Source organism: Ostrinia nubilalis, chromosome 16, assembly GCF_963855985.1.
Source record: "Ostrinia nubilalis chromosome 16, ilOstNubi1.1, whole genome shotgun sequence".
Classification (NCBI taxonomy): domain Eukaryota; kingdom Metazoa; phylum Arthropoda; class Insecta; order Lepidoptera; family Crambidae; genus Ostrinia; species Ostrinia nubilalis.
In genome coordinates, this window is record NC_087103.1 from 3,299,517 (window position 1) to 3,314,705 (window position 15,189).

The following is a 15,189-nucleotide window of genomic DNA, read 5'->3' on the forward strand; positions in this document are numbered from 1 at the left end:
TCCTCCATATGGAAACCGTCATAAGGACAACCTAAAATATGTTCCTTATCTTCAACAGTGCCCCCAGACATCAGCAACGAAGAGACTTCAACGGACGTGTCAGCCCAGGAACTGGACAACGTCACTCTCTCCTGCAAAGCTACCGGCCACCCTCCTCCCAAGATCACGTGGAGGAGAGAGGACCACGACCAGATGCTGCTGAAGAAAGTTGGCGGCAGAGACTTTTATAAAGGTAAGATCTTTTAACGTTATGATTTGATATTGATATTGATTTGACGACTTCATTATCATTATGATCACGTCATTTTAGAGTTAGAAGTAAGTTAAGGCCTATTCAAACCTGAGCGATATTCGCTACCGCTGTGGGTAGAGGCACAGAATAATAATAAGTACTACGTACAGAAGTTTTACTTCGCGAAGGTATTAAAAAAAAATGTATGCTCAATGTCATTAACAATATGGTGTAATTTAGCCTGTCTCAAGAGTCAAGCACCATTTTGTTGACAAACGTCAGTGATCGGCACTGCGCCGAAGCTATAGGGCTGACTTCGGTAAAATGATGTGACGTGAGGTGCCAAACTGCGGAAAATGGCGGAGGAAATACATGATTTAGCATGAATTATCACGAATAATATTAACTACTTATTTACCTCTCAGTGTCTTGAGGCAACTTAAAAAAGTACATTCTGTGTTTTTATTATTATTTAGGCAGTTAAATACTGCACAGTATTTAGTACACCATTTTTTTTATTTTCTTCCATAATACACAAGAATACGCGTGCGTGAGTCAATGTTCGCTCGTATGTGAGGCCTTGTCGAATAGTATCCTGTAGGTGGGCCATCGTGCGTGTTTTGTTTTCGATGTAAACTCGCGGAGATGAACAGGCCTGGTAGAGGTACATACCGCGCCGGTTTCGCTCAGGTATTTAGTATCAAGTATCGCGGCTAGAGCGACCTGAGCGATATTCGCTGCCGCTTTGGGTAGAGGTACATGGCAGACGGTAGCGAATACCGCTTAGGTCTAAACAGTATTATTACCGCATACCGATTGGGTTTTCTCTGTCGCAGACGGTAGTGAATACCGCTTAGGTCTGAATAGGCTTTTAGCCATTTCGAGATAAGACAGACAGTTGTGTGGTCAATGATTCCGGTTGATACTCGCTTCAAACTTTGGCCTGATCATCACTTTCTAGCAGTATCTGAACTGAGCTAACCGTTGTGGATAAAAAATAGCTTCCACTGCAAGCAGACGACTCTATTTAATTTACAAGAGGTAAATGGAAGTTTTGGCATACACTATCCACGCTGTCCAAACGGGTTGGGGATGCCTGAATATCGCATGTTCTTCTCTAAGTCGCCTCTTTTGATATCACCGGGAAGAATGGGGGTGGTCGGTCTTATTCTACTCAGCTCAAGATTAACGTGAAAGTAGGCTATTTCTATAAATACTTCCACGTGTCTTCTAAATCCTAAAACTAAAATAACCATCTCCAAGAACTTTACATGTAAAACAACAGATTCACAAGGCTTAAACCCTTTCCCCCTATAATTGAACCCCGTCGCAATATCCATTCTTAGACGACTTCTATTTATAAACTACCTGCCGAATTTCAGCTTGGAAGGTCAAGTAGTTTTCGAGATTCCGTGTTTAGTTAAGGAATTAATGAATTAGAAACTTTTAACTGATTTGACTATTTTGTAGGGCATGATAAGTTAAAATTCAGCCATGATATTCACTTTTTTGACGGCGTTATAACGTGTCATACATAGTTTATTATGAACTACATAGACTAACGTGTCATTATTATTTATTGTCGTTAAAATGCACTGTAAAATGAACAAAATATAAAATTGAATCTGCACATTAAAAATAAGCTGTCTTATTTACAGACAATAATTCAATTAATGATATCTTTTAACTCAATAATGGGTAACATAACTTGTTACTGCCAAGGATCCTTCTGGTTGAGCCTTGTAAACCAACATTTGACGTACCTATTTTAGGTCTACTTTTCGTGGAAGGTGTTCTTATCTAGTAACTCGATAATGTATAACGTACTTATGTAAGTAGCCGAACGGCAGGCTTTCGGACTATGTTTCGATTTATTGATGGATTCTAATAAAAAAATCTACTATCTGTATTTTTTATTATATCTCTCTGCCACTGTGGCGCTACATTAGAGAGGAGTTTCTAGGAGTGGATATTAAATGAGCTGATGATGATGACGATGATTGTTGTGTCTGTCTAATGAAAAGTAGCCGTGTACGGCAGCTTTCTGCCATTGTGGCGCTACATTGGATAGGGACCCCTCTTACAGTGTATATTAAATAAGCTGATGAAGATGATAAATTATGATTGTTTTTTCCAATGGAGAGCTACGTCGGCAGCTCTCTGCCACTAGCTATGGCGCTAAATTACAGAGGGTCGTCGTCTTGTAGTAGATACTAAATGAGCTGATAATGATGGTGATTGTTTTGCCCAGTAGAAATATACATCGGCAAATCTCTGCCTCTGTGGCGCTACATTAAAGAGGACCCTTCAGTAGATATTAAATGAGCTGATAATGATGATGATTGTTTTGTCTAGTGGAGAGCTACGTCAGCAGATCCCTGCCTCTCTGGTCATCCTCTTGAAGAGGAGACTAAATAAATGACCTGAAGATGATGATGATGATGATGATTGTTTTGTGCAGTGGAGAGCTACGTGGGCAGCTCCCTGCCCCTTTGGCGGGTGGACCGGCGGCAGATGGGCGCGTTCCTCTGCATCGCCTCCAACGACGTCCCTCCCGCCGTCAGCAAGCGGATCATACTGAATGTCAATTGTGAGTATCCATGCTAATGCTGTTCTTCTGATTAATTTCGTTGCGGGTCCAATGACAGTTTAACTTACCCACTTATCCCCGGTTGGGATTTTATTGGCGGTCAAGCTATAGATCCTGGCTACACAGGAGTTGCAGCGGTGGGAACGAGAGATGGGAATAGTCCTATAATGCCAAATGTTGACTCCACATGTAGGCCCCAACATTGGCCTAATTTATCCAACATGTGGATCTACATAATAGTATTGGCACCAACGTTTGGGACAAGCTATTGTCTAGATCCACACGTGGGACTAGTGGCGTTGGAAACAACTTTGAAGCCAATTTTACTGAGTATTATCTAAAGATCTAGATAACACTTTTGGATTCTATTTTCTACACAGTTGGGTAGCTAATGTCTTTTCTTTAGCCATGAAATTCTGGTAAAAATTGGTTTTACATCAAAGGGACTGGAGTTTTGACAGGTCATATAAGTATATTGTTAATAAATTAGTATTGACAGTATCAACTACATGTCTACAATTTGATTCCCAAGTAAATAGTTTTTGTAAGGAGTTTATCCGACCTATACAATCTAAACAACTGGTACTACTTCTGTTACTGACTGATTTCATACAATTTTTGGTCAAAATGTAAAGATATGAAAATAAAATGCGCTTGGTCTGTAAATAATCCTCGCTTATTCCTAAGTGGTGTGAAAACAGAACACTCAACTCATATAATATTAAAAGAAAAAACATTAGAAAGAACGCAAGAAAATATTTTATAACTCTAAGCTCAAGTTTCAATTTATAAATTGAAATACACCAACATCAAAATAACGGTTCTTCCCAATATTTTCTGTGAAAATACTTTTCAACAGTAAAACTCTTAGATGGTTTCAAATATTTTTCTGACGCAAATTGGCTTCGAATTCTTTTTGAAGGGGCAAAATTGATCGGAGTATAATAGTACCTTCGAATCTTGGATCAAATAAAGGCTGGAATCGAATAAACTAGGCGTCTCACCTTTGACGGCCGTACAATTAGAGCATGATTCCTCTTACCTGCCTACGTATACTAAGGAAGGTGGTGCAAGTCATGAAAAGAAGGTTTTGAATCCATGACTTTATTGTAAAACTTAGACCTATATTAACCGGAAGGTAAACTGGATAAGTTTGCCCAATGTTAAAATTTTTAATTAAACAAAAAAAAAACAAAATAAAACGAAAGGTAAATTCCAAAATCGACACTAAATTGAATCACATTTTTTCCCGATAAGCAGATATTATTATAGCCAAATTGGGGTCAAAAACTGTATACTTCCACTTATCTTTTTTAAATCAATGATCTGGGTTAAGTTAGGAATACTACTACAACTTTAATGGTTTTAGACAGTTGATAAGTCAACAAAAATGTTTTTCTATTACAACGACCCACTGTCCAATTAGCTAATGGAAGCCTGCAGCATAAATAACAAAACTAATACCAACAAACAAAATATATCAAATCGCCGTCACAAATCACTCCACAATAATCCCGCGTTATAATCCCATTCTTCACAATTTTCCCGGAAAATTTTCCCTCGAGCTCATCCCTTGAACCACTGCCCAGAGCCGTGATAAAGTCGAATTGATCTCCCTCTTGTAAGCCGTCCTTGCGTATAATTGACTCTTCCCTGTCATTGGCCACTCCCATAGCCGATATAAATGTAGGGATTGAATCCCGCACTGTCTTGATCCCGGGATTCAGATTCGTAGCTCACGGTTGCGGTGACGAAAGTCCCGGGGGAATTCTGCTAAAACTATTTGGATATTATTTTTAGCATGCAATAATACACCGTAAAAATGAAATCATAGTAAGTGTACCCTTTGTGGCGCCGAATCAGGTGGTATTCAATAGGTTTTTCTATGGAAGTAATATCGAAATAAGGTGGAAAAATTCGGTTTTCAAATGAAAATGTTTGCAATATCTGTGTGCCTACCATGAGTTTACGTTAGGTGAGCTCGCTAGCGAATACGTCAAAAAATTCTATGAAGATCTTATTTCTTGAAAGTAGCCACTAGAGGCGCTGCACAATATGTCATACATTTAAATGTCATTTTTTTACGCAGTCGCTAGCGAGCACACCTAACGCAAACTCATGGTAGGCACACTGAATACGTTTTTTCCAAAACATGCGAGCATATTTTATTTGTTGACTTTACTAGTTCCTGCTTGGTTAATGGTTGCTATTTTGACTTCCATTTTGTACATTGTATCGTATATCTATTATCTAGCTATCGTACAGCGAAAGAACGTCAAGATAATCACTGTAGCATCTATGTAGTTCTAATATGGGCGATTTTGCAACAAAATTGTAAAGACTGATGTGCTCTCGTCCGTAAATTTCTTCTCCCTTCCTCTTGCGTGGGAGTCGGTTAGTATGGAAATAAAGTTTTAATTATTCGTGCTATACTCTCCTGCCTGTCAGTAGATATAGGTGTCGCCAGTAAATATAAGTTGATGATAATTTCATAATTTCACTTTTTTGCTACAATAAACATCTCATTATTATTATGTATATAGTTGTTGCAATTCACGAAGGCGAGTGAGCTTTACATGTGTGGTGGCCCGCTACTGTTTATTTTTCAAAAGTTTTGACATTACACTATCGTTATATACATGTACACGTACACACACAAGAAAAGCTCACTCGCCTTTATGAGTTGCAAGAACTTTACCTATACTTCCTAAAAATAAAGAGAAAAGCCCATTGATTGAAGCCACCGAAACAAAGAATATGAGACACAATATTGTGATATTCGGAAAATACATAGTAGGATAAATTCCGCTACTATATGCCTTCACAAAAGGGATCCAGGAATCTCAATTTGGGCGATTGCAGCCACAGTTATTCCCATAAATCATTAGAGACTTTATACCAATACATCAGAGGTTATATCTATCAGTTCCCCGTAAAATATCCTTTGTTTACGGATATTACAAAGTTTATATGATTTTTGTCATCTCTAAAGCTTTTATTGCAATCTAAACTTTTTATAGGGGCATTATTGGGCAGAAATTTAATGGTTTCCTATGGTCATTTGACGGTAAATCCATTCTTATCTTTTTCATATAACTTTTAAGCGTCACTTAAATATTTTATTCTATTACCAGTTTCATTTTATACATTCTATAAGAAAGAAAACATTAATATTAGAAATTAAAATTATTTTTGCAAAGTGACTTTATTTGAATGTTTAAAGTACTTAATTTATGTTTCAGAGTGCAACAATTTTATCGTATTTTAAAGTTTAATGTTATTAAAACTTTAAAAGCTAACGTTAACGGTTATAGCTAATACAATAAAGTTCAATTTACACTTACATCCAAAATCAGAGACAATAATTGGAATCCCCTCCCACATTCGAAACTCAGTGAAGAGTGCGGAGTGAATTACACGGACCATCGAATCCCGAATCTCCAATTCCGAATCCCGTCTGTGGGATGAATCCCAGTTTATCAGTACATTGCCTTCAGCGCACTAACCGCTAAGCAAATCCCCACTCATCGAATTGCCCGATTTTGCTAGAAATTTTACCCGATTTGCGGGTAATTTGAAAGTCCCATTTTAATGCATTCGGTGGATCCAATAATCATGATCTGTTGGTTAGTAGATTGGGTTTTTAAGCAATTTCTCTTTATTGGCCAGTTTTGGGGAAATTGCACGGCTCTGCCTGGATTGGATTAAGGTGGATTTTTGGCTCAAAATAATAAGAGAGCTTTGTAAAATTAAAATATCAGTATTCATTATGATTTCCAAATAATTTATCAATCTTTTTTAGAAAATCTTTTCCTTATTTTTTATCTACTGGGTTGAGGATTTAACTATGATTATTCACCATCAAGACGCCTTGGTCCATTCTATAAAAATCTTCTGTGTTCCATCCTACGGATACCTACTGTACCTATTAACAAAGAGTTTTCTAATCTAAGAATCTATACAAAGAAGGACTTACCAAACAACTCCCAAAGAATAAAAATTTTTAAGACCCGTCTAGACTTGATTACTTTTTAACCCATTTAATTCGTCTTTCAAATTTCAGTATTTCGCTCCCTTTTCGCTTTGTAGTCGTATTACCACCGTTACATTCTCTGCCTTACATTAATTGCCATTTATGTAAATCGATTTCGAAACGATACGAATAATCGATACGTACACAATCGAGTGTTATGTAATGGCTTGGATAAATGTTAACGTTTAAAAGCGACGTTCAGCTGTTACTTTTCGATTTGGATTCCTTTTCTTTCTCTGAAAAGAAAATCCGAATAAGTAAAAAATCACTGCCTTGAATGTTTACTAAAAAACGGAAAGGTTTGTATTTTTTAATTCTTTGAAGAACAATAAAAAGGAGGAAAACTTTAACCCTTTACCTACGGGCCCTTGGAAACCCAAAGTCGCCTCTCAATACGGGGTATTTTATATGATCAAACGAACTTCCAAGTGAAGTTCGATCATTATTATATGAGTCACTTCATTCGAAGATATAGTTTATTTATAACCAGGTAGTCCTTTTAACCTACAGGCAACATCGCACGTTTTTTAGAGAAATCGATAATCAATAAATCGATCTTTTAACTTAATCGAATGTACGGCCGCGCGCCCCTCCCTAGGCCGGCCATGTTTGAGCCATTTTTTAGAGTTCAAGGAAAACAAAACTTTATTTTGGGTTTGAAAAACATGCATTCTGCTGTTTTTCTCAGGGTGGGTTTAGGGTAACTATATCTTCGAATGAAGTGACTCATATAATAATGATCGAACTTCACTTGGAAGTTCGTTTGATCATATATTATATTTCGTCACTTCATTCTTCAGATATAGTTTATTTATAACCAGGTAGATGTTTAGAGACTAAAGTTTTGTTTTGCTATTAAGCAAATTCAGAATGTAACTACTATTTGCAGTTTTATCAATAAAGAATAAATTACTTTTATAATCAATAATATTTATTTCGTAAACTTAAACTTCACATTTTAATTCAGTAAACAGGACAGGGTCCGATACAGAAACACTCTCTTAATCAAGACATAATAAAAAATAAGTAACAAAAACAGTCTTTTCTTCTTCAGAATCAATGAAATGAAACATTTCAAATAATTTGATTAAAAACAGATCTTGTGAAATCGCTATCAGCATTGATTATAGGTCTGTTATAGTAACGCGCAAAACATTGAGACGTGGAAGTCCAGCCAGCTGTCTTCCTAATTACGTCTACGCTGAGTCCCGCGGAGCAAGCGGCGGACGTGGCCGCGTGTCGCGTGCTATGCGCGCTGAAAATGCGCGTATCTATGCCGCTCTCCGACAGTACTGCCTTGATCCACCGACTAACGGATTGAGCGGTAGCAGCCTTGTGTGGCTTTTTGATGGTCAATAATAGATTACCCGCGTTCTCAGTTCTCAGATTTTTTGTAAAAAAAATATAATCCTTGAGGACGGAAGCGGGGCAGATCCTTACATCTTCGTGAAAGTAGGGTAAGAATAGCACCGGTTGATTGCGACCAGGTGCAGATGTTTTAACCCTATACTTGGCAAAGACGGTTTTGGTTAATATTTGTGATTTACACTATAAATATTGGATTTAGGACGAGTAAAAATCATGTAAAAAATACGAAAAAAAATCTTAGGTATGTAGTTTTGGAAATATAGTATGTATCTTTAAGTGCACATTGCCAGCTTTGTAGTAAACTAAAAAATGGTTTAATTGTTAGTAAAAATTAGTTATTTAAATGAAAATTACTACAAAACCTTAAGCTATTCCTTATTTGAGAAATAAAAAATAAGTATATTTTACAAAAAACTGAAAACAAAGTAAAAAACCCACTTCAAAGTCTGTAACGCCTTGCAAGTATAGCTGCATTTGGATGTATGAGAACCAGTCCATCAGCGTCGTTGGAGTACCTCCTGAACCTCACACCCTTCTTACCATCCAGGAGAAGCAAATGCAGATAGGACACATAGGAATCCTGCAAGAGCATTAAAAAAATACGAGGGGTATTGATGCCAACTGGTACCGCACTGTGTTCACGTCTTCGATTGAAGATAATTTGATACCCAACTTACAGTGGAAACGCAAGATAGCGGAAATGGATCTCTGGAACTCTCTGGGAAACTATGCAGCAGTCGAACTGGCTGAAATTCTTCAATCACCAGCTTTATAACCAGAAGCATGCAGCAGCCTGCACAGGCTGCTCGCTTTTTGGGGGTGATCTGGGTTGTTTGGAGTAGGAAGATAACCACCCAAGAGAATCAGGAGGCTAAGTGCGGCTTCTAATTCATCAGCTGAAGTGTCACCGCCACTAACTTTCGACCTGGTTCCAGATTTTGGAACCAGAACCAGCATTTTGCGCGCCTGATTTTGTTGCTGCAGCACAAAGTTGTCCAAAAAACAACATTCTTTATTACATGAATTAAAACTCACATCGGCATATAATTTACAGCTTTAACCCTTAACCACTGACGTACGTACGTGGTACGTCGGTCAAACGGTTTTTCGTTCAAAACTTCATTTTGTGCGGGAATTTTTGCGTGTCCTTTTTGGTAGTTTCCTAATGGCCAGAGATGCGTGTGCGACGGGAGAAAATAGATGGGTAGCACGTCCCTAAGTAGGAGAGCTAGACCACCCGACGTATGTGGTACGTAACGTCAGTGTTAGTGTAACTTTTTCAACATCGCTTTTGTATGTTGGTCCATAGATAAAATTAATTGTTAGCAGTCTAATTTATTTACTTGGCCGTCTATTTATAAAAAACCTTATTTACGCCAAAAATTATTACAAATGACGAAGAAATTAGCAAAAAATCCAATGGATGAAAATTTTTATATTACTTGCGGTTTTCGAGGACAAACATCATGATGGTAAAGGAGCTTTAGTTCGTGGCTTTGGATTTGACTTCTTCTGAAGATTGTATACCATATTTTCATATTTCCTAGCTAGTTTGAAGCACGGCAAACTAGTGACCAGGTCATCAAACAAAGAAAAACTATAGAAAATAGCCTTCCTAAATGAACTGTATTAAAAAGTGACTTAATTTGTGAATTATTGCTATTGTGATTTTTTCCTGATTAAAACTATTATTAATCTTTAATATGGCCAAAATATAAGTTCCTAGTGTTATCGAATATTTTTAGTGTTGATTTTAAAAAAATGCCTGTCTAACTTTTATTACATCTGGAGGATTTCACTAAAATCATACTATTCTATTAATCTTACTATGTTTTTTTGCTATCTATGTTTAATATAAACATGTGTAAATAATTTAAATTCGAATTTCACCAAAGTTACACTCTATTGATACACCAGGAGGCCTTCAAAGTTACGTACGTATGCCGTACGTACGTCAGTGTTAGTGTAACAAAATGACACGTCAGTGGTTAAGGGTTAAATATTACTAACTAATAACATGATCCCTTCTTTATGCGATAAAATCTATGAAAAAAATCATAAAATAAAGTCAACGAGAACCTGGCAATGTGTCTTTAAAGATACATTCAAAATTGAAAGTAAATTATTACGTATCTGACAGTGTGCATTTAGAGATACATTCGGACAATCCGCATCGTACAAGAATAATTATACAAGTTTTGTGATGAAAAAACAGAACTATCATCAAGAAACCTTTATTTACTATCCATATTACTACAAATAATCACCAATATTCTTTAAAAAAAACACCGAAAATAATTAAAATTATTAGCCGGTGCGTAGACGCCTGTCAATGGTCTGACATTTTGTATATTACTGATAAATCTGTGCAGCCTGTAGCGATTCTATACTGTGTAACACAATCTGTAGTATTTGGGCTAATGTTATATTAAAAAAACAATTAAAAATTGTTTTTGGTTTCTCGCCCATATTTTTGTTTTGGTCAACGTATCTTTAAATGCACAATGCCAAGAAAAGGGTTAATTGTGTCTGTGATGGGTATCTTAACGCCGCTGTCTGTTATTACAATATTGTCAATCTTGATTAGTGAAATAGTCTGAACCCTGTGCGCTGTGCACAGTGCTAGAAGAACGGTTAATTTCTTTGTAATTTTTTCCAGAGTTAATTCTAAATTTGGATGCCAACTTGATATGTAATTAAGTACTACTTGAGGGTCCCAAGTAGAATGATACTTGGGTCGGTTAGGTTTAATTTTGTAAGCTCCTTTAAGAATACGTTTGACCCGATCATCAGAACCGATTTTGTCTCCCAAAAGAAGTGATAATGCCGACCGGTGGCTGTTAAGGGACCCATACGAACACCCCTTATTGAACTGTTCTGTTAAAAAGGATAACACATGAGAAATGGTGTTGTCAAAAATATCTATGTTATTAGCCATACAAAATTGCCACCAGAGTTTTATCGAGACGCTATACTGTTTGACAGTGTTGTCGGATAGCGACGCTAACATTAGGTCAAGCGCGGCAGGCGGGACGTCCCTGCGTGCAAACGCCGTCCGCAGAGCTTCGCGGCACCCAGGATAAGAGTGTTGTGCAGGGGATGGTACTCCCTGGAAGAAGAACGTAGGAGATATTTACTGGGTGTAAAGTAATGTATTTTAGACGTTAACAGATCTTGTAAAATTGGGAACCAAGGCTGTGAAGGCCAGTGTGGGAATATTAATATGCCGGTAGCTTGGTCGTCGGTGATTTTTCTTAGGCATTTTAGTATTAAACAAAAAGGCGGGAAAGCGTAAAAACAATTAAATTTCCAATTAATAGTGAATGCATCGACGGCCAATGCATCTGGATCCGGATATCGAGAAATGAATGTGTTACATTTGGCATTGTGGCGAGAGGCAAAAAGGTCTATATCTGGTGAACCAAAAAGTTTAGTTATTTCCTGAAATGCGTTATCTGATAACTCCCATTCCGTATCAGGGTTATTTTTCCTGGATTCGGCATCTGCGCGATTTTCCTTGGTATTCACGTAAGATGCAAACAACCAGATATTACGGCTCTCGCACCATTGCCAAATGTCCCTGGTTAGATTATTTAGGTGTGGGAATTGGATACCTCCCATTCTGTTCACATAGCTAATAGCTGTGGTGTTGTCCACGCGTAATAATATTGCGCAATTAGATTCATTGCTAACAAAACTTTTGAGTCCTAAAAATACAGCTAACAATTCTAGTTGATTTATGTGGTAATGCTTTTCAATATTCTTCCATTTTCCATTAACTTTTTTATCGTTACAAACAGCACCCCAACCTGTTAGGGAGGCGTCTGTAAATATTTCATATTTGTATATTGGTTCGCTTATGTGAGAAAATGTTGTAAATATGTTATCTTTCCACCAGTTCAAATCATTTAATATAACGCTTGGTAAACTAATTTTTGCTTCATAGTTATTATTATGATCCAATAAGGCTAGATATTTCTGGCGTTCTAATATTTTTGTATATAAAAATCCGTATTTAGATGCTGGACATGCTGCATTGAGGACTCCAATGAGTTGAGCATAGTCTCGAATACTACAACGAGGTAAACCTGAATATTTACCAACTAATTGAGCAATATTATTGCGTTTTTCTATTGGCAAAGACATTGTAAGGTTACTTGAATCATATAAAAATCCTAAAAATTTTTTTACTTGTTCAGGATGTAAAGAACTTTTTTCATAATTTATAACAAAGCCTAAACATTGCAATAAATTTAAAGTCGCTCTTACATTGTCTTTGCACTCTTGCAGGTCATTTCCTATGCATAATAAGTCGTCTAAGAATATAACTGACTTAAAACCTTGTCTTCTCAGGTAAGTGACTACTTCCTTCATAATTTTAGTAAAAACTCTTGGTGCTACAGACAAACCATAGGGCATTGCTGAAAACTCGTACAGAGTTGGTTCTTGTGAGAGTGAAGTTTGGAATTGAAACCTTAGGTATTTCCGATCGGAAATAGCAATTGGGACTAAAAGGTAAGCTTCCTTGAGGTCAATGGTGGCTAAAAATCCATTTTGAGGGATTAATTTGGAGGCTGTCCTATAATCCTCCATCTTAAAATGCATGTGTGGGATAAATTTATTCAATGACTTTAGATTCAGTATAAATCTTTTGCCACCATTAGCCTTAGGCGCTAAAAATATCTTAGATATGTATTGTTCATTACAGGGAGAACAAGGAGATACAGCCCCTAGTTGTTCGAGTTTTTTAATGGCAGTGGACATTTCTCGACTTTCATTAATATTAAACGTACACTGCGGGACAATAGATTGGGTTACTTTTTCACTAAAAGGAATTGTAAATCCTTGTTCAATCCACGTTAGTATCACGCGATTATTGGTGACATTTTCCCAACAATTATAAAAATAAGATAGTCGGCCAGCATGTACCTGCACTATTGCTGTGCGTTGGCACGGTTCTTGGATTGGTTGAAGTTCTTCGACGGCGTTTGTTGGGTTGTCGTCGAGGGATAAGTCCGACGAACCACTTTCGGTGCTGGCCTCTGCTGACCTCCCCGTCCCCCTCTGTTTGAAGGGTAGCGAGGAGGTCCTGTCCAATTTCCCTGATGGACAGGACGACTTGTTGAGGGCTGAGGAGCGGCATTCTGTTTAGCCTGATAGCCAACTTTTCTAATTTGTTGGCCTTGCTTTTCTATAGCCTTACAGGCTTTAATTTTCTCCCCTAACGAGCTACCGAAAAGCGTGTCATCGCGTTCTGCGTCGTGAATAACGTGTAGGACGCTCTTTTCTAAACTTGGTGTAACAAGTTTTACTCTGTCTTTAGTAAAAGAATGGTGTAAGTCGGATAAAAGACGACAGCTATCACTGAGATATTTCAAAGATTTTATTTTATCGTCAGACTTGAGTAAAATATCCATAGCTCGGTTCATTGCGGAGATACCTATCCCGAGCGTTTGTTGGAAACCAGCAAGTTTTTTATCACGACCTCTGACAATCTCAGAAACAGCCGCTGAAATTTCTGGGTTCAGTTTTGGTGACTGTAAAAGTCTACAATTACTGGGAATCAAATGGTCCTTAACTAGTTTGTCTTTCTCGTCTTTGGGCAATCCTTTCCGCAGCAAAGGGAGCCACAAAGTCGCTAAGCTGTCGTGAATAGCTTCCCCGAATTCTGGCGTGTCTGAGGTGGAAGCACCTAAAGCCGATAATAGCTCGGGATCTAAGGTCTGTTCCGGTTCGGGCGTGACCTCCGTAGGTGATGTGTTCGGTACTTGCGAGTCTTCAGGTTGCGCCCCGTCTGCGGACTCTGATAGTTTTGGAGTCGGAGACGCCGGTGGTGGTTCGTCCGGCTCATCTGGTTGACATTCCGGCATGGAAATCGGAGCCTCAGTTTGTCCATCCATAAGTCCGAATGATTCGGATTGATCCAAATCTAAAAAGCAAGTCTAAATTTAGCACTTTGCCAATAAAAATAAATGTGGGTAATTTTATATCCCCTTCGACAAAAATATTCTAATTGTATTTAACAAAATAATTTTGTCTCGCAGACAAAATCGGTTGTAATTAACGATATTCGGCTTTATTGTAAGTGTAACATAGTACATTGTGGTAAACTCGCGGTTACCCACATTGTCTTGATCGACTCGCAGTCGATCCCGACTTTCAAGTTCATAAATGTAAATTAGCGGCGTGTAACTCGCAGTTACACCCCATCGCAATAAACTCGCAGTCTATTCCGATATTTAACGTAAAATCACTTCATTTATTATCACCAAATAATTAACACTTTGCTTACCTGTAACATTTTCGTCATCTGAGGAATCAAAAACACGTCGTAGTCGTCGTTTTTTACTCTCCTCTTCTTGAATTTTCCTTATTTTACGTTTGTATCGTTTTAACTTCTCCTGAGCACTTCGCTTAGGCATTTTTTCGTATAATTGGTGTGCACTCGTTGCCGCACGAAAAAAGAATGGCTCAAACATGGCCGGCCTAGGGAGGGGCGCGCGGCCGTACATTCGATTAAGTTAAAAGATCGATTTATTGATTATCGATTTCTCTAAAAAACGTGCGATGTTGCCTGTAGGTTAAAAGGACTACCTGGTTATAAATAAACTTTATCTGAAGAATGAAGTGACGAAATATAATAACCTATAAAATTGTTTGCTCCACTTTACATCAAGATATTTTAAAAAGTATGAGACTTACGGTATTGAAATTTAGAATATTATATTCTGCAACTAATGTAGTTTCATAATTACAAGCGCATTTTACACTTAATTTGCAATTTTATTGTTTTTTGTCGTAAACCGTGATTTAGTATTGGCTTTGCCAAAATAACAATAGATGTCACCCGTATTGAGAAGTGACTTTTGACTTGGCAACTATAGATGCCTCCCGTAGGTAAGAGGTTAAGTACGCATATTTACGTAGGATATTTATCCTAATTTGCTTGACAATTAAAAATTTCAT

General features: G+C 37.5%; 2 protein-coding genes across 2 annotated transcripts in view; one reads left to right on the plus strand and one right to left on the minus strand.

Moving 5' to 3' along the window:
- Nucleotides 1-15,189, plus strand: part of LOC135079266 (neurotrimin-like) — a 113,407-nt gene that overhangs the window by 84,900 nt on the left and 13,318 nt on the right. The window contains exons 4-5 of the mRNA XM_063973879.1: nucleotides 59-232; nucleotides 2,694-2,822. Coding sequence (XP_063829949.1) covers nucleotides 59-232; nucleotides 2,694-2,822 — 303 coding nt within the window. The remainder of the gene's footprint in view (nucleotides 1-58; nucleotides 233-2,693; nucleotides 2,823-15,189) is intronic.
- On the minus strand, nucleotides 10,755-14,645 carry LOC135079191 (uncharacterized). The gene is made up of 3 exons (XM_063973778.1): nucleotides 14,516-14,645; nucleotides 13,153-14,152; nucleotides 10,755-11,332 (listed from the first exon to the last, which is right to left on the minus strand). The coding sequence occupies exons 1-2, from the start codon at nucleotides 14,643-14,645 to the stop codon at nucleotides 13,158-13,160; spliced, it is 1,125 nt and encodes a 374-aa protein (XP_063829848.1). The 3' UTR covers nucleotides 10,755-11,332; nucleotides 13,153-13,157.